General features: G+C 42.4%; 1 protein-coding gene across 1 annotated transcript; it reads left to right on the top strand.

Moving 5' to 3' along the window:
• Positions 1-27: 27 nt before the first annotated feature.
• Positions 28-25,809, top strand: qng1 (Q-nucleotide N-glycosylase 1). The gene is made up of 5 exons (XM_048527955.2): positions 28-222; positions 14,150-14,492; positions 16,284-16,543; positions 23,166-23,361; positions 24,141-25,809. Exons 1-5 carry the CDS (start codon positions 193-195, stop codon positions 24,368-24,370), a joined length of 1,059 nt encoding a protein of 352 aa, XP_048383912.1. The 5' UTR covers positions 28-192; the 3' UTR covers positions 24,371-25,809.

Raw genomic sequence — 25,809 nt, 5'->3', positions numbered from 1 at the left:
GGGCGGTACTGGCGCGTGTAGAGATCTGAGCTTCCTCCCGCACAGGGGAGGTGAGAATAGACTGGTTCAAAATGGCGTCAATCAGACCTGTTTCTTCTCCGCACTTTTGGTGAGCTGGATGTGGCCGGTGGCTGTTTTCCAATACAACCATTTAGACAGTGGAAGGGGGTCCTTGAGGCAATCAGAGCTTTTATGAAATCTGGTTTTTGCCGTCCAGGGGAGGTAAGTTGCTCGGCCGGCGGGTTTAGTGCGGTCTCTCGGTTCTCACTGACGGAGAGATGCGGTGCACCGGGGTTTGGTCCCTGAGCATCACAATGTAGCCAAATAACCAGCGGCTGGGAAATCCGACCCTCTAGTTCTTTTATCTCTAGTACCGAGCTTTAGATTCAGGCACAAAAACAAAGTTGCTGGAAAAGCTCAGCAGATTTAGACAGCTTTTTTCGATCACGTAAAACTTGTAAAATCCAACATGTCCGAGTTTCCCAAACTTTCGAGTTTACTGTGATTTTTCAAATATATTAATATGTATTTATGAGAATTATGTTTAACAAATGTAAATTCTTATTTCCTGGCTTTGACATGAGAGGCACGCAAGTGTCCGTGCCAGCTGTCGAACAGTCTTGATTTGAATTTTGAAAGTTATGATTTTCTCTATAGAACTGAACAAATCGTAGATCCTTTTAACGTACAGTCCAAATCTGAGCTTTTCCAACTTTTTTCCCCAATGTGATCTCGAGGCTTGTGAACCCTCCTTAAGAGATGGGGACGGAGTTGCTGGGGAAGTGGCGATCTGGTTGTCGTAACTCAGTCACGACTGCACCGGGAATCATTGCTGCCTGGATGTCGTGACCCTAAAATTTGAGCATGAGACTGTATTGGGGTCCAGAACAAGGGAGTCCTCTCCACAACTCCACCAGCCCCACCACCCCGGCACTTTTCCCTGCAACCACAGGAAGTGCTATACCTGCCCTTACACCTCACCCCTCACTCCCATCCCAGGCCCCAAGAAAACATTCCACATTAAACAGATGTACACCTGTACATCTGCTAATGTGGTATATTGTGTCGGGGAGACCAAGCGGAGGCTTGGAGACTTTGTGGAACACCCATGCTCGGTTCATGACAAACGACTGCACCTCCCAGCCGCAAACCACTTCAACTGCACCCCCCCCACTCCTTGAATACATCTCCATCCTAGGCTGCCTCCAGTACAACAACGATGCCACCTGAAGGTTGCAGGAACAACACCTCATTTTTCGCTTGGGAACCCTGCAGCCAGATGGTCTCAATGTTGGATTTCACAAGCTTCAAAATCTCCCCATCCCTGAGTTCATCCCAAAGCCAGCCCAGCTCGTCCCTGCCTCCTTGACGTGTCTGTCTTTTCTCTCACCTATCTGCTCCCTCCCCCACCTCGCTGACCAACCCCCGCCTCCACCCCCAGCTCCTACCTACCAGCCTCATCCCCATCTCCTTGACCTGTCTGTCTTCCCTCGACTGACCCACCCTCATTCTAACTCCCCACCTTCACTCACCTTTACTGGCTCCAACCTGCTTCCTTGACCTGTCTGTCTCCTCTCCACATATTCACTCCTTTATCCACCTTCCATCTGCCTCCCCGCCCCGCTCTCTGTTTATTTCAGAGTCCCCTTCCCCTCCACCATTTCTGCAGAAGGGTCCAGACCCGAAATGCCAGTTTTCCTGCTCCTCTGATGCTGCCTGGCCTGCTGTGTTCGTCCAGTTCTACACCTTGTTATCTCTTTAACCTTTAGGCTCTTTTTCGACTTTCGTTGCAATTATTGGGTGACAATGAAGTGGCCATGCAGAACTTTTTGTATAGACGAGGACTGCTAAACATAGTGCCTTCCCCTTCTGTCAGTGCATCTGTGGAATTTTGCAACTTTACCTCAGAGGCATATAACACATGTTTTGGCAATGTGAATTGGCTAAAGTGCAACCAACGAATAGGGGAGCGCTATTTCAAAAACATGAACTTGGTGTTGGCTATAATGCAATTCCATCGGTGTGTGCCAACATCACATGATTGTTTTGCAGGCTTTGTCTTGAGCATGCACAACAGGTTAACACCAAAAGAGTCCCTGTGCCAGTAATCATCACGCTTTCTATGAGAGTACAGTACTTTTTTTTTCCAAATGCTGCTGTATTATCCACAAAATGCAAGAAAAAAGTGACAAGAATGTTAGCAAGATGCGTCCTGGTGATAAACTTGCAGGTGGTGAATATAAAAGAAAGGCTGTAACACTGGAAGAGAAGCTGGATGTTCTAAAACATTTTGAGTGTAATGAGAGAACATGTGATATCATTTGCTTAACAGGAAAAAAGGAGTCTAGCTTGCACACCATTACAGACAATGCAGAAAAGATTAAAGCAAGCTGCATTGCTGGAACAAATCTGAGTGCTGGCAAATCTGTGAGGTCACGGACAGAGGAACTTGAGGTGGAGCAGTTTCTAAGCACATGATAGAAAATCAAACGAAAAAGCGACCTGGTACTACCCTTAGAATCATTTGGTCGCACAGTATGGAGACAGGCCCTTCGGCCCAAACTGGTTCATGCCGACCAAACTGTCCATCCGCACAAACCCTATTTCCCTGCACTTGGTCCATATCCTTCTAAATCTTTCATATTGATGCATTCATCCAAATATTTTTTAAATGTTGTTAATGTACTTGCCTCAACCACTTTCACTGGCAGCTCATTCCATATGCGTACCACCCTCAGTAAAAATAAAATTGCCCTTCAGGGTCCCATGTATTCTTTCCCCTCTTACCTTAAACTGATGCCCGATAGTCCTCAATTCCCCAACCCTGGGGAAAAAGACTGAGTGCTCACTGGTCTATAATGTCCAGATTTTTCTCTGCAGCCCTTCTTGAAGAAGGGCACAATATTCACTACCCTCCAGTCTTCTGGGACCTCATCCATGGTTACTGATGATGTAAATATATCAGCCAGGATACCCGTACTTTTTTCTCTCGTCTGTTTCAGGTCTTGGATGTATCTGATCAGGACCATGAGATTTATCTACCTTCAGACATCCTGATACTTCCAACACCACCTCTAATGTGATATGGACTGTCCCCACGATACCACCACTCACTTTCCCAAGTTCCTAAGTCTTCATGTCTTTCTCTATAGTAAACACAAAAGAAAAATATTCATTGAGGTCCTTGTCCATCTCCTGTGGTTCCACACATACATGTCAGCTTTAGTCCTTGCGGGGTCCTATTCTTTTTCTGGTTTAGCAGCAGCGTGAGCGGGAGCTTGGAGCAGGAGCCTGTCGGGAAGCCGGTGAGTCACGGTTTTTAAATCTCTTAAAAAGCTTATCTCGTGAATAAGCAGAGGTACGCTGAGCAGGAGCCGACACGGGACTGGTGAGTGAGTGAGGTAATAGATTTGTGTGGTTGCGTTACCCGAAACACTACCCGGGTAGTGTCTCCCACCCATCCTCCTCCTCTAACCCAAAAAAAAGCTCTGTGTGCCTGATTGGTAAGTTAACAAGTTTATTTTTTATTCTTTACTTTTTAAGTCTTGAGAATTTAGAATAATGGGAACGGAGGTCAGGGCAGTTGAATGTTCCTCCTGCAGAATGTGGGAGGTAAGGGTCACCACTAGTGTCCCTGCTAACTACATCTGCGGGAAGTGCACCCAACTCCAGCTCCTTGAAAACCGCGTTAGGGAACTGGAGCTGGAGCTGGAGCTGGATGAACTTCGGATCATTCGGGAGGCAGAGGGGATTATTGAGAGGAGTTACAGGGAGGTAGTCATTCCTCAAGTACAGGAAAAAGGCAGATGGGTTACAGTCAGGGGACGGAAAGGGAACTGGCAGGCAGTGCAGGGATCCCCTGTGGCCATTCCCCTCAACAATAAGTATACCGTTTTGGATACTGTTGAGGGGGACGACTTACCAGAGGAAAGCAGTGGGGCACAGGTCTCTGGCACAGAGTCGGTCCTTGCTGCTCAGAAGGGAAGGGGGAAGAGGAGCAGAGCATTATCATTGGGGACTCCATAGTTAGGGAGACAAAGGAGGTTCTGTGGGGACGAGAGAGACTCACGGTTGGTGTGTTGCCTCCCAGGTGCCAGGGTGCGTGATGTCTCTGATTGTGTTTTTGGGATCCTTAAGGGGGAGGGGGAGCAGCCCCAAGTCGTGGTCCACATTGGCACCAACGACATAGGTAGGAAGAGAGACGGGGATTTAAGGCAGAAATTCAAGGAGCTAGGATGGAAGCTGAGAGCTAGGACGAACAGAGTTGTTGTCTCTGGTTTGTTGCCCGTGCCACGTGCTAGTGAGGCGAGGAATAGGGAGAGAGAGGAGTTGAACACGTGGCTACAGGGATGGTGCAGGAGGGAGGGTTTCGGATTCTTGGATAATTGGGGCTCTTTCTGGGGTAGGTGGGACCTCTACAAGCAAGATGGTCTTCACCTGAACCAGAGGGGTACCGATATCCTGGGGGGGAAATTTGCTAAGGCTATTCGGGTGGGCTTAAACTAATTCAGCAGGGGGATGGGCACCAAAATTGTAGTTCGACTGTAGAAAAGGTTGAGATTAGGGTGGTCCGAAATAAAGTTTCAGGGAAGCAAGAAGTTGGATTGAAGTGTGTCTACTTCAATGCCAGGAGCGTCTGGAATAAGGTGGGTGAACTTGCAGCATGGGTTAGTACCTGGGATTTTGATGTTGTGGCCATTTCGGAGACATGGATAGAGCAGGGACAGGAATGGTTGTTGCAGGTTCCGGGATTTAAATGTTTCAGTAAGAACAGAGAAGATGGTAAAAGGGGCGGAGGTGTGGCATTGTTGGTCAAGGACAGTATTACAGTTGCAGAAAGAATGTTTGGGGACTCGTCGGCTGAGGTCAGAAACAGGAAAGGAGAGGTCACCCTGTTGGGAGTTTTCTATAGGCCTCCGAATAGTTCCAGAGATGTAGAGGAAAGGATAGCAAAGGTGATTCTCGATAGGAGTGAGAGAGACAGTGTAGTTGTCATGGAGGACTTCAACTTTCCAAATATTGACTGGGAACACTATAGCTCGAGTACTATAGATGGGTCAGTTTTTGTCCAGAGTGTGCAGGAGGGCTTCCTGACACAGTATGTAGATAGGCCAACAAGGGGCGAAGCCACATTAGATTTGGTACTGGGTAATGAGCCCAGCCAGGTGTTAGATTTGGAATTGGTGAGCACTTTGGTGATAGCGATCACAATTCTGTTATGTTTACTTTAGTGATGGAAAGGGATAGGCGTATACCACTGGGCAAGAGTTATAGCTGGGGGAAAGACAATTACGATGAGATTAGGCAAGATTTAGGGAGCATAGGATGGGGAAGGAAACTGCAGGGGATGGGCACATTAGAAATGTGGAGCTTATTCAAGGAAAAGCTCCTGTGTGTCCGAGATAAGTATGTACCTGTCAGGAAGGGAGGAAGCTGTAGAGTGTGGGAGCCGTGGTTTACGAAGGAAGTGGAATCTCTGGTCAAGAGAAAGAAGAAGGCTTATGTTAGGATGAGATGTGAAGGCTCAGTTAGGGCACTTGAGGGCTGCGAGGTAGCCAGGAAAGACCTAAAGAGAGAGCTCAGAAGAGCCAGGAGGAGACATGAGAAGTTGTTGGCGGATAGGATCAGGGTAAACCCTAATGCTTTCTATAGGTATTTGAGGAATAAAAGAATGATGAAAGTAAGATTAGGCCCAATCAAGGATAGTAGTGGTAAGTTGTGTGTGGAGTCAGAGGAGATAGGGGAAGCGCTAAATGAGTATTTTTCAACAGTATTCACTCTAGAAAATGACAATGTTGTCGAGGACAATACTGAGATACAGGCTACTAGTCTAGGTGGGATTGAGGCTCACAAGGCAGAGGCATTAGAAATCCTTCAGAGGGTGTAGATAGATAAGTCCCCTGGGCCGGATGGGATTTATCCTAGGATCCTCTGGGAAGCCAGGGAGGAGATTGCCGAGCCTTTGGCATTGATCTTTAACTTGTCATTGTCTACAGGAATAGTGCCAGATGACTGGAGGATAGCGTATGTGGTTCCCCTGTTCAAGAAGAGGAGTAGAGACAGCCCTGGTAATTATAGACCAGTGAGCCTTACCTCAGTTGTTGGTAAAGTGTTGGAAAAGGTTATAAGGGATAGGATTTATAATCATCTAGAAAAGAATAAATTGATTAGGGATAGTCAGCACAGTTTTGTGAAGGGAAGGTTGTGCCTCACAAACCTTATTGACTTCTTTGAGAAGGTGACCAAACAGGTAGATGAGTGTAAACCGTTTGAGGTGTATATGGATTTCAGCAAGGTGTTCAATAAGGTTCCTCACAATAGGCTATTGTACAAAATGCAGAGGAATGGGATTGTGGGAGATACAGCAGTTTGGATCAGAAATTGGCTTGCTGAAAGAAGACAGAGGCTGGTAGTTGATGGGAAATGTTCATCCTGGAGAGCAGTTACTAGTGGTGTACCGCAAGGGTCGGTGTTGGGTCCACTGCTGTTTGTCATTTTTATAAATGACCTGGATGAAGGCGTTGAAGGATGGGTAAGTAAATTTGCAGATGACACTAAGGTCGGTGGAGTTGTGGATAGTGACGAAGGATGCTGTAGGTTGCAGAGAGACAGAGATAAGCTGCAGAGCTGGGCTGAGAGGTGGCAAATGGAGTTGAATGCGGACAAGTGTGAGGTGATGCACTTTGGTAGGAGTAACCAGAAGGCAAAGTACAGGGCTAATGGTAAGACTCTTAGTAGTGTAGATGAGCAGAGTGATCTCGGTGTCCATGTACACAGATCCTTGAAAATTGCCACCCAGATTGACAGGGCTGTTAAGAAGGCATACAGTGTTTTAGCTTTTATTAATAGAGGGATCAAGTTCCGGAACCAAGAGGTTATGGTGAAACTGTACAAAACTCTGGTGTGGCCGCACTTGGAGTATTGTGTACAGTTCTGGTCACCGCATTATAAGAAGGATGTGGAAGCTTTGGAAAGAGTGCAGAGGAGATTTACTAGGATGTTGCCTGGTATGGAGGGAAGGTCTTATGAGGAAAGGCTGAGGGATTTGAGGCTGTTTTCGTTAGAGAGAAGGTTGAGAGGTGACTTAATTGAAACATATAAAATAATCAGAGGGTTAGATCGGGTGGAGAGGGAGAGCCTTTTTCCTAGGATGGTGACAGCGAGCATGAGGGGGCGTAGCTTTAAATTGAGGGGTGAAAGATATAGGACAGATGTCAGAGGTAGTTTCTTTACTCAGAGTAGTAAGGGAATGGAACGCTTTGCCTGCAACGGTAGTGGATTCGCCAACTTTGGGTACATTTAAGACGTCATTGGATAAGCATATGGACGTACATAGAATAGTGTAGGTTAGATGGGCTTGAGATCGATATGACAGGTCGGCACAACATCGAGGGCTGAAGGGCCTGTACTGTGCTGTAATGTTCTATGTTCTAATTATTCTTTTTCCTTTAATATACTTAAAAATCCCTTTGGATTCACCCTAATCTTCTCAGCCAAAACTATCTCATGCCCCCTTTTCACCCTCCTGAATTCCTTCCTCCGTAAACTCTCTTCTATCTCCTGTATACCTCCAGGGATTCCTGAGTTCCTGAGCCATGCCTCCCTTTTTTCTGGTCGAAGCCTCAATATTTCTTGTCATACAGGATTCCCAACCTTACCCTTCACCATCACAGGAACATAGACCTTGAACTCCAGCTATCACTCTTTTAAAGGCCTCCCACTTGCCAGCGGTCCCTTTGCCTACAAACAAACTACTCCAATCAACCCCTGCAAGCTCCTGTCTAAGTCCTTCAAAATTCACCTTGCCCCAAGTTAGAACTTGAATCTGTGGACCAGTTTTGTCCTTCTCCGTAACTATCTTAAAATTAATAGAACTATGCTCACTGGTCCCAAAGTGCTCTCCCTCTATCACCTCAGTTACCTGTGCTTCCCTATTTCCCAAGAGTAGGTCGAATTTTGCCCCTGCTCGAGTAGGACCCTCTGTATACTGCTTGAGGAAACTTTTCTAAACACATTTAACAAATTCGACCCCATCTTAAACCCTTAACACTATGACAGACCCAGATTGTGTTCAGAAAATTAAAATCCCCCACTATGACAACCCTATTTGTCCTGCAAGTCTCCACAATCGCCCTCCATATTTGTTCCTGTAATTCCCCTTACTATTTGGGGGCCTATAATACAACTGCAGTAACATCTCCATTCCCTCCTTATTCCTTTGCTGCACCCCCAAGACCTCACTGGATGATCCCTCAGTTATTTCATCTCTGACTACTACTGTAATAATCCCCTTAATCAAAAAGGCAACAACCCTTCCTGCCTTTCCTCTACCTCTGTCCTGCCTAAAGCTCCTGTAACATAAAAGAGAGAACCTTACCAATTTGTGAAGGTCTAACAAAAAATGCTGAAAACCCAGTAGATGTGCCTGCTTTTAGTGCTAGTAGTGGCTGGTTCATTGGTTTTAGGAACCATTATGCTTTTCATAATGTAAAGTTATGTGGCAAAGCTGCCAATGCAGGTGAGGAGCAAGTGATGGCATTTCCTCCCAAAATTAAAAACAATCAATTGACGGAGAAGGCTACAACTTAGATCAAATTTTCAATTTGGATGAGACAGATTTATTACTGGATGCAAATGCCTTGAAAAACCTACATTTCTATGAATGAAGCACACGCTCCAGGCTTTAAGGTGGCAAAGGATCATATGATGCTGGGTGCCAATGCTAGTGGAGACTTAAAGCTTAAGTCTGTGGTGGTGTACCACTCTGCCGCCCTCAAGTCTTGAATGGTTATTGTCAGCCTATTCTAGGCATCTATCTTAGGTCAAACAGAAGAGGTTGGATGATGGGCCAAACTTTTTTCTGGCCATATTGATGCTTTTGAAATTTGTTTTTACGAAATATTGCAGGAAAAAAATTTGGATCTCAAGATTCTCTTCATTTTGGATAATGCACCAAGCCATCCTCCCACTCTCTGTGAGCTTTCTGAAAACAACAAAATGCTAATTCTACCCCCAAACACCACCCCTTCTCCTTTAACCCGTGAACCAGGGTGGAAAAGCAGCTTTTAAAGCTTATTATTTAAGATGCACACTTAACAGGCTGATTACAGACTCTGAGGGGGTTAAGGACAGTATTCTTCAATTTTGGAACAACTTTAACATTAAGAATGCAATTGACATTACATAAGGACTGGTTGTATGCAGTTTGGTGGAAGCTTCTCCCAGATATTTGTCAAGATTTTAAAACCTTTGATCCATCAGAGGAGCTCCCAAGGATCAAAGAACATAGTGTTGATCTTGCAAAGCAAGTTGGATTGAAGAAGTGGAGAGTGAGGATGTTGAAGAGCTGCTTGAGTCCCACTGTGAAGATCTATCTACAGCTGACCTACAACAACTTGTTACCTAGGGGGAAGTGGAGGCTGGAGATGAAGATGAAGTCCAGGATGCAACATCATGAGAGCTTTCCACTTCTGTTTTGTTTTCTGTACTGAGGGAAATTGAGAAGCAGTTTTATTTCTAAGAGGACAACGATTACAATGTAGAATGCAGCAAGGTAGCAGGTCATGGAATAAGATCTTTTTTGACACCCTATGAACAGCTTCATGAAAGAAACAAAGGGCAAAGCTGCAAAAACGGGACTTCTTTTTAAAGCCAATCCCCAAGAAACTGTCAGAAGGCAATGAACCACAGCCATCGACTTCTGGATTAACTATTTTTCACCTTAACCCTGCAACTGCACCTGAAGGTGGTAATGACAATAATGACCCTCAGCCCCTGAGTTAACAACAGAGAGACCTCAAAACCTCCTCCCCCATCAAGTCATCTTGATATTTTTTCAAGATAAGGCGTTTTAAATTTACTTTCATTTCATTAGGTATGAATAAAGCATTTATTCAAACTGTGCTATTCTTTTTGTTAGGCTTTTGAGTCATTTTGCACGATTCTATGCGATGCTTTTTAGTGGGCTGCCCCTAAACTTGCTTTACCCATAGACCATGTTATTTCTATAGTGCCATTTTCTATAACGTGATGCTGCGCAGGAACGCAACTGTCATGTTATAGCAGAACTCCCTGTATAGTGAATGTAAAGGTTTTAGTTGATGTTTTTTTCAAACATTGCAGGACTTGAACTTGCTCAATTTGGTGAGTATCCGTTGTAAAGATTTTATTTGGAGAGTTTCACTATATTAGGATGGCTTTCACCCAAACAGTGATGGCAACAAATATTCTTGTGGGTAGTTTTGCTAGTGCTGTTGGGTGGGTTTTGAACTAGTTTGGCAGGGGAATGGGAACTTAAGGGTAGGCTCTGAGTTAATCAGAGTGGGTGAAGGCTTAAGGAGAAAGAGAATCAAGTCAGTAAATAAAAAGCAAGAAGTACCTGAGCAGTGTAGCGCTAAGGTGATTGAAAACATAAGGTAGTAACATAAAAAGTGAGAATGTTTGAAACAAAAGTTTTTCTGGTGAAGGTGTTAGGATTCCAAAAGGTATAAAAACCAGCATAAAGGTACTTTACCTGAACGCTTGCAGCATTTGAAACAAAGTAAATGAGTTGATGGCATAAATCATCATGAATGGGTATGATTTAGTGGCCATTACAGAAACATGGTACAAGGTGGTCACAACTGAGTTAAATATCTAGACATATTGGGCTATTCAGAAGGAAAGGGAAGTGGTGTTGCTCTGATATCTATGGATGATCTCAGGGTGGTAGTGAGAGATGATATAGGTTCTAATGAAGAAAAAGATTGAAACAGTGTGGGTGGAAATTAGAAATAGTTGGGTTTACTGTTAGGCATTGTCTGTAGGCCACCAAGTAATAACATCACAGTCGGGCGGGCAATTAACCAAGAAATGCATGTAAAAATGACTTGGCAGTTTATCCTGGAGGATTTTAATCTATATTTTCATTGGTCAAATCCAGTCAATCAAGGCAACCTTGAGGAGGAGTTCTCAGAATGTATCTCCAATAGTTTTCTTGAATAGGATGTAAGCCATGAGGGAGGAAGGTATCCCATGTCTAGTCCAGTGTAATAAGACAAGAATAATTATGATCACATAGTTAGGGATCCTTTTGGAAGGGATGATCACAGTGTAGTTGAATTTTAAAATACAGAAGGAGGGTGAGAAGGTAAAATCCTATACCAGTGCCTTGTTCTTAAAGGGGACTACAATGGGATGAGGGAGGAGTTGGTTAGGGTAGATTGGGAGCAAAGACCATATGGTGGGACAATTGAGACACAGTGGAGGACTTTCAAAGCAATTTTTCATAGTGCTGAGGAAAAGTCTGTACTAGTGAAAAGGAAGGACTGTAGGAAAAAGGATGCAACTAAGGAGGTAAAGGAGGTATCAGATTGAAAGCTAATGCATACAAAGTGGCAAAGATTAGCAGGAAACTAGGATATTGGGAAATCTTTTAAAGGTAGAAAGCATGAAAAACACTATAAAGAAAAGTAAGATGGATTATGAGTGTAAACTTGTTCAGAATATAAAAACATAGCAAAAGTTTCCACTAAAGTGAAAAAGTGTGGCTAATGTAAACATTTGCCCCTTAGAAGATCAGAAGGGGGATTTAATAATGGGAAATGAGGAAATGGCCAATGCATTGAACAGGTATTTTGTGGTAGTCTTCACAATGGAAGACACAAATAACATGAAATAATTGATGACAAGGATGCTATGGCAGGTGAGAATCTGGAAACGATCATCATTATTATTATTACTATCATTATTATGTTGGTAAAGCTAATAGGACTAAAGGTAGGCAAATCTCTTGGGTCTAATAGCATGCATCCTAGGGTACCAAAAGGGATGGCAGGGGAAATAGCAGATGTGCTTGTGATAATTTCCTAAAATTTGCTGAACTTTGGGATCGTTCTGGTTGATTGGAAAATAACAAATTTGACACCACTTTTTGAAAAAAAGAGGTAGATAAAAGGCAGGTTACAATAGGCCCATTATTTGAACTTCAGTAGTGAGGAAGATGTTTGAATCTATCATCAAGGAAGAAATAGTGAGGCATCTGGATAGAAATTGTTCCACTGGGCAGACACAATATGGGTCTGTGAAAGGCAGGTCATGTTTAACTACTTTACTGGAAGTATTTGAAGATATTACGAGCACAGTGGACCATGGGGATTCAGTGGATGTGGTGTATCTGGATTTCTAGAAGGCATTTGACAAGCTGCTGCACAAAAGGATGCTGCGTAAGAAAAAGATGTGTGGTATTACGGGTAATGTATGGATAGAAAACTGGCTAACTAACAGAAAGCAAAGATTGGGGATAAATGTGTGTTTTTCTCATTGATGATCAGTGGCTAGTACCTCGGATTGGTTTTGGGACTGTAATTGTTTACAATTTGCATCGATGGTTTAGAATTGGCAATCAACTGGAGTGTATTGAAGTTTGCAGCTAATGCTAAGATGAGTGGTAGAGCAAAGTGTACAGTGTTCACTGAAAGTCAACAGAGAGATGTAGGTAGGCTAAGTGACTGAGCAAGGGTCTGGCAGATGGAGTACATGGTTGGTAAATGTAATGTCATTCATTTTGGTAGGAGTAACAGCAAAATGGACTGTTATTTAAGTGGTGAAAAATTGCAGCATTCTGCTGTGCAGTGGGGCCTGGGAGTCCTTGTAATGAATTACAAGACATTGGTTTGCAGCTGCAGCAGGTATTTAAAAAGGCAAATGGAAGGAATGGAGTTTAAAATTAGGGAGGTTATGCTGCAGCTGTTTAGGGTGCTTGTGAGGCCACATTTGAAGTACAGTTTTGGTTTCCTTACTTGAGAAAGGATGTACTGGCACTGGAGGGGTAGCAGAGGAGGTTCACTAGGTTAATTCTGGAATTGAGACGGTCAGATAATGGGGAGTGATTGAGTAGACTGGGACTATACTCATTAGAATTTAGAAGAACAAGGGGGCACCTTATAGAAACTTATGAAATTATGAAGGGAATAGATAAGACAGAAGCAGGGAGGTTGTTTCCACTCCTGCTCCTATTTCTTATGTTCTTATTGATGTAACCTACAGCAAAGTTACCATCTTCATTGTCTGCAGGATATTATGAGTATATGCTTGTGAAAAAGAAATCGCAATGTGGCAGTCCTTTAAAAGGCAATACTTCCAAGTTCTAGCATTTATGGAACAAGCAGCATCATTGGCTCCAGCATATTTGTAGATTACTGGCATAAATATAATATGACACACCTCATTTTTAAATATCAAATTATTATTTATCTTAAAATCAATAAATTGCTGGGTGTGAGTTTTCAGGCACGCAAGTGTGAATCTACTTCTGAACTTTATTTTGCATTATGGTTTCGTAGGGACCGCTCTCCACGACTCCCTCGTTCAGTCCACACCAACCCCCAGCACCTTTCCCTACAACCACAAAAAGTGCTACATCTGCCCCTACACCTACCTCCTCACTTCCATGCACGGCACAAAACCAAACCTGCACATCCATCAACTTGGTCTACTGTATCTGTTGCTCCCAATGTGGCCTCCTTTATACCCGTGAGACCAAGCGTAGACTTGGAGACCATATTGTAGAGCATCTGTCCTCCTGTACACAACAAACAACACCATCTTCCGGTCGTCAACCTTTTTAACTCTTCCTCCCACTTCCTGGATGACATGTCCATCCTGGGCCTCCTCGAGTGTCGCAATGACACCACCCGCAAGCTGAGGAACAGCACCTCACGTTCACCTCGGGTGCCTACAGCCCGGTGGCCTAAACCTGGAATTCACCAGTTTTAAAATCTCCCCACCTCTGGCCTCATCCCATGTTCATGCCTCCCTGTCATCCCCACCTCCTTGACCAGACACAACCTGTCCATCTTCTCTCCCACCTAACTTGCCCCTCTCATCTCACTGACCAATCCCCACCATTCCCTACATGCACTCCCCTATCACCACCCCTCAAACCTTCCCCACCCCACCCCTCTATTTATTTGAGCTCCCATCCACCTTCCCATTTCTGAAGAAGGGTCCCAACCCAAAATGTCAACTTTCCTGCTGCTCTGATGCTGCCTGGCCTGCAGTGTTCCTCCACATCCATACTTTTATCTCTGACTCCAGCATCTGCAGTTCTTATTATCTCTGTTCATATTTTAATTGTCTGTTTCATTTTTCTTTCAAAATCTAATTAAAGAAAAGGATGGATGCACTACTGCTGCCAAAGGAAGCTGGAAAATTTATAGCTGACAACAGCAAAGATGTCTTTATATTGGAAAAAGGAGTTTGGAAAGTTGCTGAAATGCTGTTTGAAAAAAGAAATTCAAAGGAACTCGATGCAACAGGATGGAAGCTACTCCATGATCTAAACCCACAAACAATGAATGAGGCATCTGTCAACTGGGTATTTGTCGTAGACACCCTCAATTTTTCCTTTTGGTCAGATAATGATGATCACAAGTGTTTGATTAAGTACAAAGGCAAAATGCATAGTGGCTTTTGGTCACTTTGTGCTGCTATTAACAGAGCGCTGGATGAAGGTGAGTTTCTACTTTGATTTTATTCTATTTGTGGAAGATTTTAAAAGTTCCACCTTTACTCTTCATTTTACATGTATGCCCACAATTTGCTGATGGTTTCAAAATTTCCAGTTTGTGGACTCCAGCAACTTCCTCTTGTCCATGATCATGCAACACCCCTCTGCACACCCATTCCCATCAGGATGGTCTCTGGGCTGTCTGAGGCTTCTTTCTGGAATGAAAGCCTGAACCATCCACACCACCACCCTCCACCTGGCCGAGCTCATCCTCGCTTTGAACAAATTCTTTAATCTTGTTATTCAGGTAAGAGGGGTGTCCTCACCCCTTCGCTTCCCTCCCACAACAATAATATGTCTTCCCCGATGCTCAATTTTCAATTGACCAACCTCCACATCCAAAGGATCATTAGCCACCATTTCTGCCACCTCTCGCAACATGCCACCACCAGGCACATCTTCCCTTCACCTCACTTGTCCAGGAACCCCAACATCTCCCACATCCCCGTGGCACTGTCCCGTGCAATCTCAGAATCCCTGTTTACTTTCTGCCTCCTCACTATCCAAGGCTCCAGACACACCTTCCAGGTGAAGCAGCGATTTGCTTGCACCTTAATCTAGATTATTGCATTTGCTGCTCACAATGCAGTCTGTTCTACACTGGGGAGACAAAACCCCAAACTGGATGACCACTTTGTGGAACACTTTCGCCAGTCGATTAAAATTAGGTCAGAGTTTCCAGATGCCTGCCACTTCAATGCATCACTTTGTTTCCGTACCAACACTTCTGACTCAGGCCTGTTGCAGTGCTCCAGCCAGGCTTAGCACTGTATCTGTCTCTCTTTGTCTCTTCCTTCTGCAGTTGTAAATTACTTTTACGCGCGCGCCCCTCTCGCGCGCACGCCCGCCCTCCCCGTCTCGGTCTCTGTCCCTCTGAGATTCAAGTCCCAACTGCCCAGGATGTGTGCCATGACATGACTGAACAGGTTGTTGAAAGATATCTATTAATGGAGAGGGCTTTTGGTGTGCAGTAGTAGTGTCCCTCTCTCTGGATTAGGAGCTTGGATTTGTTGTCAGTAAAATATTACTATGCACAATTTTGTAGTGAGTCAGACACAGCTTTATTAAAAGCTTTTGGGAGAAGCAGGGACCTCACCAAACTTCTCAGTTATTATAAACGGTTTCAAAGGTTATATACATTCGTTGGGGTGCGCCAAACCACACACCCCCCCCCCCAAACCACCACCAAGCCGTGTACACAGTTTGTTAATCTGTTCCCGGCACCTTGCAAAGCGGGTGACGGCTAGCACTTCCATTGTTGTTGGGGTGAGATTTGTTGTTTCAGCGGAGGTTTTGCCTCGATGGTGTGAAGTTTGATTTTAAAAGTCCTTTGTGTTGTTGATCTCTTCAACTTTCTGAAGGAAGAAGTAATGTCTTTAGAAGTTAATGCCTGTACTTCCTTCTGCAGTTGTAAATTACTTTACACCATCTTCTTTAGATAGATAATGTCTTTAAAGGTACTTCCTTCTTAAGATTCAAGATACACTTCTCTGCAGCAGGTGTAATAATATCTCTGAACAGTTCGATTAGAAAAAAAAATCTGTGAAGAATTGGATGATAATGGTGTTGGTGTAGACAGATCAAGAAAGATAAGGAGACATAATTTATCTTCGATCCATTGTATGTTATATGTGACTTTGATAAACACTACATTTCCTTGTTCATCTACTTTGATCTTGACAGACAAAGAAGTAGTTGTGTTAACATTTCTGGCCTTTTTCTCCTTTCTCTTCAGGCATTCCCATTACCGCTGCATCATACGTTGCGAATATAACCCTAGATCAGCTGAAATATGTGCTACGTTCAGACACTGAAGTTCCAATGCCTTTGATTGAAGAACGTCTCAAAGTACTGAAAGAGGCTGGAAATATATTGCTCGAGAAGTTTGATGGTTCATTCCTTAATTGCATTAAGAAGAGTGAAAATAGTGCTCAGAAGCTGCTACAGCTCGTGGTGGAAAATTTTCCATCATATAGAGATGAAACAGTGTTTCAGGTAAGTCTGCTAATGTTAAATGTTCTTTTAGTCAATATTGAGAACTGGGTGGGAGAATGGGCTCATTAATTTATGATTGTTATATAATATTGACACTATAAATGTGAACATTTGCTATGTTTGGGATTGTCAAACTGTGAAAGTAGAAACTTTCCATGATGCGTTAGTACATACATGAAAGAAATCTTTGTTTTTTGCCAGAAGAATTTTTTTAAGCGATCTGATAAAGGCAGTTCAATTCAGTTCATTTTTCTACAGAAAAATTATAAAACCTAACTTTTTTGTTCCGTTTATTCACAATATAAATGGGGTCAGGCCATAGACCAAAACAGAGTAACGATTTATTTGCAATGTGTCATTTCATCCTGTCTAGTGTGTGGTGTGATTCTGCTTTCTTGAAATATGATATTTGATCCACATTGTCAGATAGAAAGACCACAGAAATGGTCAGAGGATTGTACACAATGGTAAAGATGGGTACAAATCATATAAATAGTAATACAGCAGAATGTACAGAGCAAATTCGTAGCTAACTTTGTGAAGGTGATCCCTCATCTGATGTTTAGCAGAAATAATTAGTTATCACTGCTAGTAAAATCAAACACTCCAGTACAAAGTCACTGACTCCTATAGCTTCGCTATAGCTCTTCATACCCCACATCCTGCAAGGATTCCATCCCATTCTCCCAGTTCCTTTGCCTACATCGTATCTGTTCGGATGATGTCACCTTTCAAAATAGCATTGCTGACACAGCTTCCTTCTTCCATAACCATGGTTTCCTCCCCACTGTGGTTGACAGGTCCTCAACCATATCGAATCCATCACCTGTGCTTCTATCCTTGCCCCTTCCCATCACTCTAAACAGCATGATTGGGTATGACTTGTCCTTACTTTTCATCCACTAGCCTCCGCATTGAAAGGATCATTTCTGCCGTTTCAGACAACTCTAGCAGAACACCACCACCAAACATATCTTCCCCTCACTCCCCTATCAGCATTTTGCAGGGACCATTCCCTCTGGAACACCCTAGTGCATTCCTTGACCAACAACACCAAACATTGTCCCCCCCCCCCCCCCCTTGCAATATGACTGCAGAAAGTGAAACACCTGCTCCTTCACCACCACCACCTTGTTCACCATCCAAAGACCTAAACAGTCTTTCCAGGTGAAGCAGCATTTTTACCTGTACCTCCTTCAATTTGGTGTATTGCATTTGCTGCACTTAAGGTGGCCTACTGTACATTAGAGAAACCAAACACAGTGACCACTTTGCAGAACTCCTCTGGTTCATGTGTGAGCATAACCCCAAGCTTCCCACAGCCAGTCATGTTAACATGGCATCTTGCTGCATACCTAGTTGTTTGTCGTCTGCATGCTGCAATGCTCCATTGAATCACAATGCAAACTGGAGGAACAACATCTCCTCTTCAGATTGTGAACCCATTCCTTTCCTTTCCTTTTAGCTTTAATTGCTTCATTCTCTGGCACCATACCCTCTCACCTCCCCCCACCCCAGTGGGACTGTCTGTTCTTTCATTTTGGCATTGGACCCACTATTGTTCTGCCATTCTCACATTCCAATCACTCAGTCTACACAATTAACGTTCTTTCTCCCCCAGCACTTCAATCACCCCGCACTATTGCATAAATGCTGACCCTAGTCACGCTTCATGTCAGCTCTGATGAAGAGTCATCTAGACTTGAAACTTTAGTTTGCTCTGTCTCCATGGATGCTGCCTGACCCACTCTTCTAGCATTTTTAGTTTTCAGTACAGATTCCAGCATGTGTAGTATTTTGCTCCTTCATATTAGTGGTTAGTTATATTTGGAGTTCTGTTTCTCTCCCTTAGGAAGTGATAAAAATTCTATGGCCTAAGCTTCAGACAAAGGATGTACCCCTTGCCTCCCAACAAAAATATTTTTGGCATGAGCCTGCCTCCACTTGGCCCGTTTTCCAGCAATTTCTGCTTTTGCTTCCATTGAGACTGTTTGCCAGCCTTTAATTAGTCATACTTCAAGGAAGCAGTCAACACAATTGCCTAAATGCTTTGCATACTCCTAGCCAGGTGTAAGGGGGAGGGCATGTTTGACATGGCAGAGAGTGCTTTGAATGGTAAAAGGCCCGAGAAGGGGAGCAATTCCCATGTCTTCCATTCACTAATCAGGCTTCTCTATTAAGCCTGCTGCCTGTTGTGTGCAGGACTTGCCTACTACTTGTCATAGGTCTTTTCTTATCAACCTAGTGGTTAATAAATGAAAAGACGCCACAAGTGGTTTGAGGAGACACACACAACTACGTATTTGTAAGAGCACTAAGAAATATAAAAATATGAAAAGAGAAAAATCAACCTAGTCAGCATTATGACACACCTCTGGAGCTGGTGGATCCTCATCGCAAGCCTCATGGTCCAGGGGTAGGAACACTACTGCTGCACCACAAAACGTCCCCTCATGCCCCCTTTCAATTTTTTATAAAGGTCTTACCATCTACTGATTTGCTAGACATTTGATCAGTTTTAAAAATTTATGTTGCTAAGTTGTGCAGAGTACTTGTGAATTGGAAGGCAAGAAGTTTAGAATTTGTTTGTAAAAGTGAAATGGGGGGTTGAGAGTGCATAGTCCCTTTGAGAGATGATGTGCTTTTCTAAGCTTGGAGATTTAAATGAAAATGTGTCCATAAGCAGCTGAAGATTTATAGTCAGTTCTGAAATTGAAATGTAAATGAATTGGCTGCGTGACTGGAAACCTTAGGCTTGTTTTGGTGTTTTGGCAACTAGCTTGAAGATCAGCCAGTTAATTTAAAGCAAGCACTTAGAGATCAAAAACCAATTGAATTTAAATCCAGGGGTTTTGATAACCTCAGACCGATCCAACTATAAGAAAATTGACAGGTCTTCAGTGGTGTTTAAGAAGAAGGATTTGAAAATCGGTGTGAGAGCAAACTGCCATCTGAAGGGTAAATGTCTCGCTCTCACAGAAATCTCTAAGCACTCTGAAACCATCTATTCATAAAAGTACTACAGCATTTCTAGCTAAGATTTTTCACAGTAGAATTCATACAGAAAACATTCCTGACAGAAGGATCAGCGAAAAAGGCAAAGAACATTTTGAAAGACTTAACCTGGCTATACCTGTTGAGAGTCTTAAGTTTTAATTTATTTTTATTACCACTTGAGTTTGTATAAGTGGGATTTGTATTTATTGGAACAGCATACCGTTGGAATTTTGTTCTGTTCGGGAATAGTTATGAGTTAAGGGGAAATTATTCAATTTGTTAATACTTATGTTAATTTGTACACTGTTAGGGTTAAACAAATAAATTACTTATAAAGTGAATATCAGGGATTTTCTTTCATTTAACCACTACTTTTTAACTGATTAGGTGAGTTTCTCTGGGTGTTTTGTGTTTAATTATTAGAAGGGAATCTCTACTCCTGCTGTAACAGATTTATCAGGAGGGTTCGACCTCCCCTTCCCAACACTTATTTCTCCTAATTTTCTAATCAATCTGTTCAGAGATGTTATTACACACCTCTGGAACAGGTGGGACTTTAAACCAGGAGGCCTGGGTTCAAGGTATGAACGCTACAACTGTGCCACAAGAACCCTCCTGCCCTGCTGCTTATTTTATTCTAGAGTGGACGTGAGATAAGGCCCTTAGTTGATATTTATTACCTACTTGTTGGCTTCATTTGGGCCACATGCAGGCAGGCAACCTACCCTTTCTCCCTTCTGGGTCTCATTAAAATCCAAGATCAGATGGGTGGGCCAGTGATTGCTGGAATATGTGGACTGTGCACAGTTCAAGAAGGCAGCTCACTGTCATCTTCTCAAGGGCAGTTAGGGGCAGGTGATAAATTCTGGCCAGCGAACGATGCTTATGTCCCATATGTGAATAAATTATTGCCAATGGCACAAAATCCTAATTCCAGGGTGTGCCTGCTTGTTTTCCTGTCCTGTAGAATTCATCTCTATATGAATGAAGGTCAAGGCTCCAACTTTAAGAAACAAATGTTGTTTAAAACTGAAAATGAAAAAATAAGTGCAGACACAAAGACCTTCAGATGCTAATGCTACAATAGCAGGAAGCCAGTAAGATCCATTCAATAAATTAATGATGTGCAGAGTGCTAGTATATGAGTTGGACTAACTGTTTGCGAAGTATATCAATCTTCTGAGTAAGTGGCACTGTATTCTAGAGCCTGAAGACCATCAGAGGAACTCAAAAGATTTATGAGAAGTCCACTTGCATGTTCAGTCTTGCCCTAACTTAATGCTTGCCTAGAATTTGAAGAACTAACTGGAAAGAAAATTAAAATTGAGGCACGGCGTAGCACATTGCCTGCTTCATCGTGTCTGGGCCAAAAGCTTGTCGATGTTTGCTCTCTGAAATGTGTGCAGCGTGGATTTGGTGAGGTTGTGTTTGCCATAGGTTGCTTTGGTACCTTTTTTATTTAGAAATCAAACCAGAAACACACAATGTTGATACTATTTCATGATCATGTTTCTAGGAATCGATTTTTCATTCTTAGATTGTGGATTGATTTGCTAATTTTAAGTGCAATGCTGTACTGGGACATAAGCATCGTTGGCTGGCCAGAATTTATCACCTGCCCCTAACTGCCCTTGAGAAGATGACAGTGAGCTGCCTTAAGTGCAATACTATGAAACAGTGAGTGACTGTAGTAATTAAAACAGCAGTTAATGCACAAAGCAACTGTTGAATGATCTGTTTTTGCCACCTTTCTTGTACCCAGAAAATCATTGCAGATATTTATAACTCTTTTTGCCTCCGGTGACGCTCCTGACATATCTGTTTAACTGTGGCTTGATAAAGATGCATTGGCCTTAATTTTCTGCTCATCATATTGTCATCCATTTTCAAGGCTGATTTTCACTCACATCCTTTCAATGCAGATGTACCATAGATAACAGCTGTGGTTGTATTTCCTCTGCTTTCTTTCTCTTCACCTGTGCCAGTAGCCAGATTGTTTGCAGCGTTCACCATCTGGAAAAAGAGATCCATTTTAGTATAGTTGCATCAGATATGTAACCAATCAATTATTGGAAACTAAATTAATAGCTTTTGTTAGTTTCATTTGCAGCTCCATAGTGAGGAGACATGCTTATTCTGTGACTCCCAACTTGTTTTCAGCATTTCTATAGCCAGTTGTAGCAGCAGAATGCCATCTGGGTATGCCCAGCAAGACCAAGTACCTTTTGGCTCTTACTCCTGAGATGTAACCAGCAGCAGCTCCTGTGCCACGAGATATCTGCTGTGATCGTGTACTCGTGACCCATCTATTCAGCATCTATAATACAGCATTTTCCACCCTTCTGTTTCTGAGCAGACTATTGCTCACAGCAGGAGAGCAGCTAGCTAAAAGCCTCATCTAGGAACGGGGATAACAAGTTGTAGAGCTGCATGAACACAGCAGGCCAAACACCATCAGAGGAGCAGAAAGGCTGACATTTCGGGCCTAGACCCTTCAGAAAATATTTTCTGAAGGGTCTAGGCCCGAAATGTCAGCCTTTCTGCTCCTCTGATGGTGTTTGGCCTGCTGTGTTCATGCAGCTCTACAACTTGTTATCTCAGATTCTCCAGCATCTGCAGTTCCTACTATCTAGGAACAGGTGTGCTTCAAGCAATATTTTGAGCAGAAAATTTGTTTTTCATGCTCTTTGGCTTAGAATCATAATGTTTTACCATGCAGGAGGAGGGCAGTCAGCCCATCATTGTGATTCTTTGGTTGGAGTATCTAGTTAGTCTCACTCCTCTACTCTTTCACCTCAGCTCTGCTAATTTTGCTTTTTCAGTGGTTATCCAATTTCTTTTTGAAAATTTCCTCATGAATCTGCTTTCATCACAAGCCAGATCATTACAACATGCTGTTGGGAAATTTGCGTGGTGTGGTCAGGGAAAGGGGACATTGATGCCTGGATTTTTTTAAAGCTAGGTAGCTTTTTTTATTCCTCATTTGAACCCATAAAAATAATATCTAATGATTGGCATTGATAGCTAATGCAAAATATCGTCACATTGCTCTTCAAACCAATCTCAGCAGGTGTAGGCCGTTGACTGATTTGATGACCTTTGTGAAAGTAGTTTCTGGTTGCCGAAGGGTTAAGAATTTTTTTCCGCTTTTTTACATCTATGTTTACTTTAGACTTGCATTTTTTTTTACTGAGTATCTTGCTCCTTTTCCACTAGGGACCAGCAAAAGCAGTGGAACCATTAATGTTTTATACTAAATGTTCATCTGCAGTCTAATTTTACTTTGTTATTCAAGCCCTCCAGTGCTGCAAGTCAAAGTGTTAAATATTTGGTGGTACACTTGCATCCCAACTTCCTTGTTGTTCTGCCACAGCGTGGTACCATGATGGGTTGTAATTAGTAAACTGAGTTATCATGCTAGCCACTGAGTCTGAGTCACCGCACAGGATTAAGAGTTCTATGGCTTTACGAAGGGCCTTTGTGATGCAATAGGTAGTAAGATGGTATTATCACATCTACTGACATCAATTCTAAAGACAATTCTGAAATTTGTGGAGTGATATGTAATGGATTTGAGATGTGTTGAAAACATTTTATGTCTTCATATTTTACAACTGTTGTTCAGGGCAGGAAAGTTGCTTTTTACAAAAGGGCACAAATCCTTGTGGCAGATATCTGGGGCCTACTGGAAGGAATGGAGGATGGTGCCTTTCATGACATAGCCAGTCTGACTATATTTGCGGACTACAGAATCCCTCAAGTACTTGTCCACCTCGGAGCCATGAAATACTCTGAAAAACTAATGGAGAAACTTAAACAAGGTTTGTAATCAATTTAGTATGAATTCAGCATAATTATGGGGATTGCGTCAAACTGCACACGATATAAGTAGGACTCACTGATGGAAGAAACATTTGTTCAACTCTTTCAGTAAATTTCCAGGGGCTCAATGTAAGCTCCTTTTTAAAAACTGCTTTACAATGTTTTGTCAGAATCTCATCTATTTGGAAGGTAGCTGTGCAATAGATGTTTGAAGTGGCATGTAAAAGAAATGAAATCTGACTCTTCAGTGGTACAAATGGCAAACTTGAAGGCAACCCCAAGTAAAATGTTACCATTGCCAGAGCAGCAGTTGGAGACTATTATCACAAACTTGTGCATAGATAGCTGTTGGTTTTCTCATTCATTTCACTTTGCCCTTCTTCACTCTTCCAGTCTTTAATTAGAGGACAAACTCAGACAGCTAATTGGTTGTCCTCTAGAAAACTGACCTGGAAGCCTCAGTGCTCTAATGGACTTACAGGTTTACAGACCCATAAATGGTCTTAACAGCAGAAATTAACTGGAAATTCTAGCCCAATGTAGTTGCAAAATAGCAGAAGAACAATTGAGTTGTTTAAAATGTAAGGCCTTTTTAGTAAAGCTGTGTCCATAATTATTCAGCTGAACAAGAATTTTCCATTTTCTAAGTACTCTTGAGAAAGTTAGTTTCACAATATGATATCTTACAAGTTTAAATTTGTTCTCATTTTGTTCAGGTTCTCATTGGCACAACCCACTTCTACTGAAGTTTAAAGTTGCATTTTTATTCACATCCTAGGTGTGTTGTTCCAATCAGGGGATTGTGAAGAAGTGGAGATTCGAGGCTGCTCCATTTGGTGTGTTGAGTTAATATTGCATTGCATTCTGGAACTTGGAGCACAGAAGGGGTGCACGAATGCACACATCAATTCTGTTTTGACCGATTATTACTTGTGGGACTATGCTAGAGATCACCGAAAGGATATGGAAGACATCCCCATTCATCGTGTTCGCTGTATCTATTACTAATTAGATACTGTGTAGATTTCTATGGTGAAAAGATGCAGCCTATTTTGGGAGAAAGAACAACGTTCCGTCATTAAATTGTAGACCCTTGTCTTGGTTCATATATATGAATTTGCAAATTAGCATAATGATCTTTTTTACAAAAACTTGTAATAATAGCTAATGCAACTAGATGGTATAAAAGAAAGCAATGCATTTTTCAAAATAGGTTAGTGATCAAGTTAATTCTCTCCACTGAATTCCTAAAAGTACCTCTATTGCAGTGCAGAATGAAGATAAAATATTTTGTCAGAAAGAAGCCTAGGGAAAATGGACTGGGTACCTGAAGTGAGTGGCCTAGTATGTGGACTTGTATCCGAATGAGAACAACATTAGGTTTTTTCTTCCTGGGAGTTAGCTACATATCTGCCTTATATCCCTTCCAAATGGAAATGATAACTTGTTTTGAAATACACCATTTGAAGTCTGCATAGTAGGCCAGATCACAACTGCATATAATGTGCTCCTGAGATGCTGCTTGGCCTGCTGTGTTCACACTTTGTTATCTTGGATTCTCCAGCATCTGCAGTTTCCATTATCTCTGCATATAATCATGGCAATTTTAAAGATTATTGATCCAGTTGAGTTCCAACCCAGCTCTTTACAGAGTGGTCCAATCAGTCTTATTATTCCACTGCCCAACAAGTTTATTTCTATTGAGTCCATCCAATTTCCTTTTCAAAATCATTTATCATTCCTGCTTCCATCACCTATGTAGATACCAGGATTCCGGCCATTACCACTGTATGGAAGAAAACAACTTATCACATTTTCCCTTACGAACACATCCTGAAGATCTGCACCATGGTCTTTAAACCACTAGCCTTATGGGTACAGCTTCTCTTTGTCTGCCTTGTCCAAACCTGCCATGATCTTGTGCACCTTTTTAAAAATCTCCCATCTTCGAACTCCTTTGTCCAAGAGCAATCTTAACTTCCTGAATTTAATCTTGTAGCTAAAATTCCTCCACGCTGGAACCATTCTAACAAATTTCCTCAGCACCTTCTCAGGGATTCTCATCTCATTGTGACCAGAACTGGACACAATACTCTCTAGATATGGCCTAACCAAACCATTGTTGAGGTTCAAATGTACTTGGCATTTTATTGATTTAAACCAGCAATGATTTTTTTTTTTAAAATCAAAGTTTCTGCACAGTTGGCCTCAAAACCTCTCTGTTTTCAGTGCCAATCTGTAAGGAATAGGTGATTACCCCACAGAGAACATGCCTGTGGTATGTGTTGAGAGGTGATGTCTAAATGGATGTTTGGAAGGATGGTGTATACTCTTTTATGTGTGTTTTAAAGATATAAGTTTTAATTTAAATTTATACTCTGAAGTTTTCTTGTTAAATTTAAGCATGCTGTATCAACCAATAAAGTTGCACTTTTACCGGATTCTAA

Source organism: Stegostoma tigrinum, chromosome 3 (genome assembly GCF_030684315.1).
Source record: "Stegostoma tigrinum isolate sSteTig4 chromosome 3, sSteTig4.hap1, whole genome shotgun sequence".
Classification (NCBI taxonomy): domain Eukaryota; kingdom Metazoa; phylum Chordata; class Chondrichthyes; order Orectolobiformes; family Stegostomatidae; genus Stegostoma; species Stegostoma tigrinum.
This window is presented reverse-complemented; position numbering and strand designations above follow the sequence as displayed.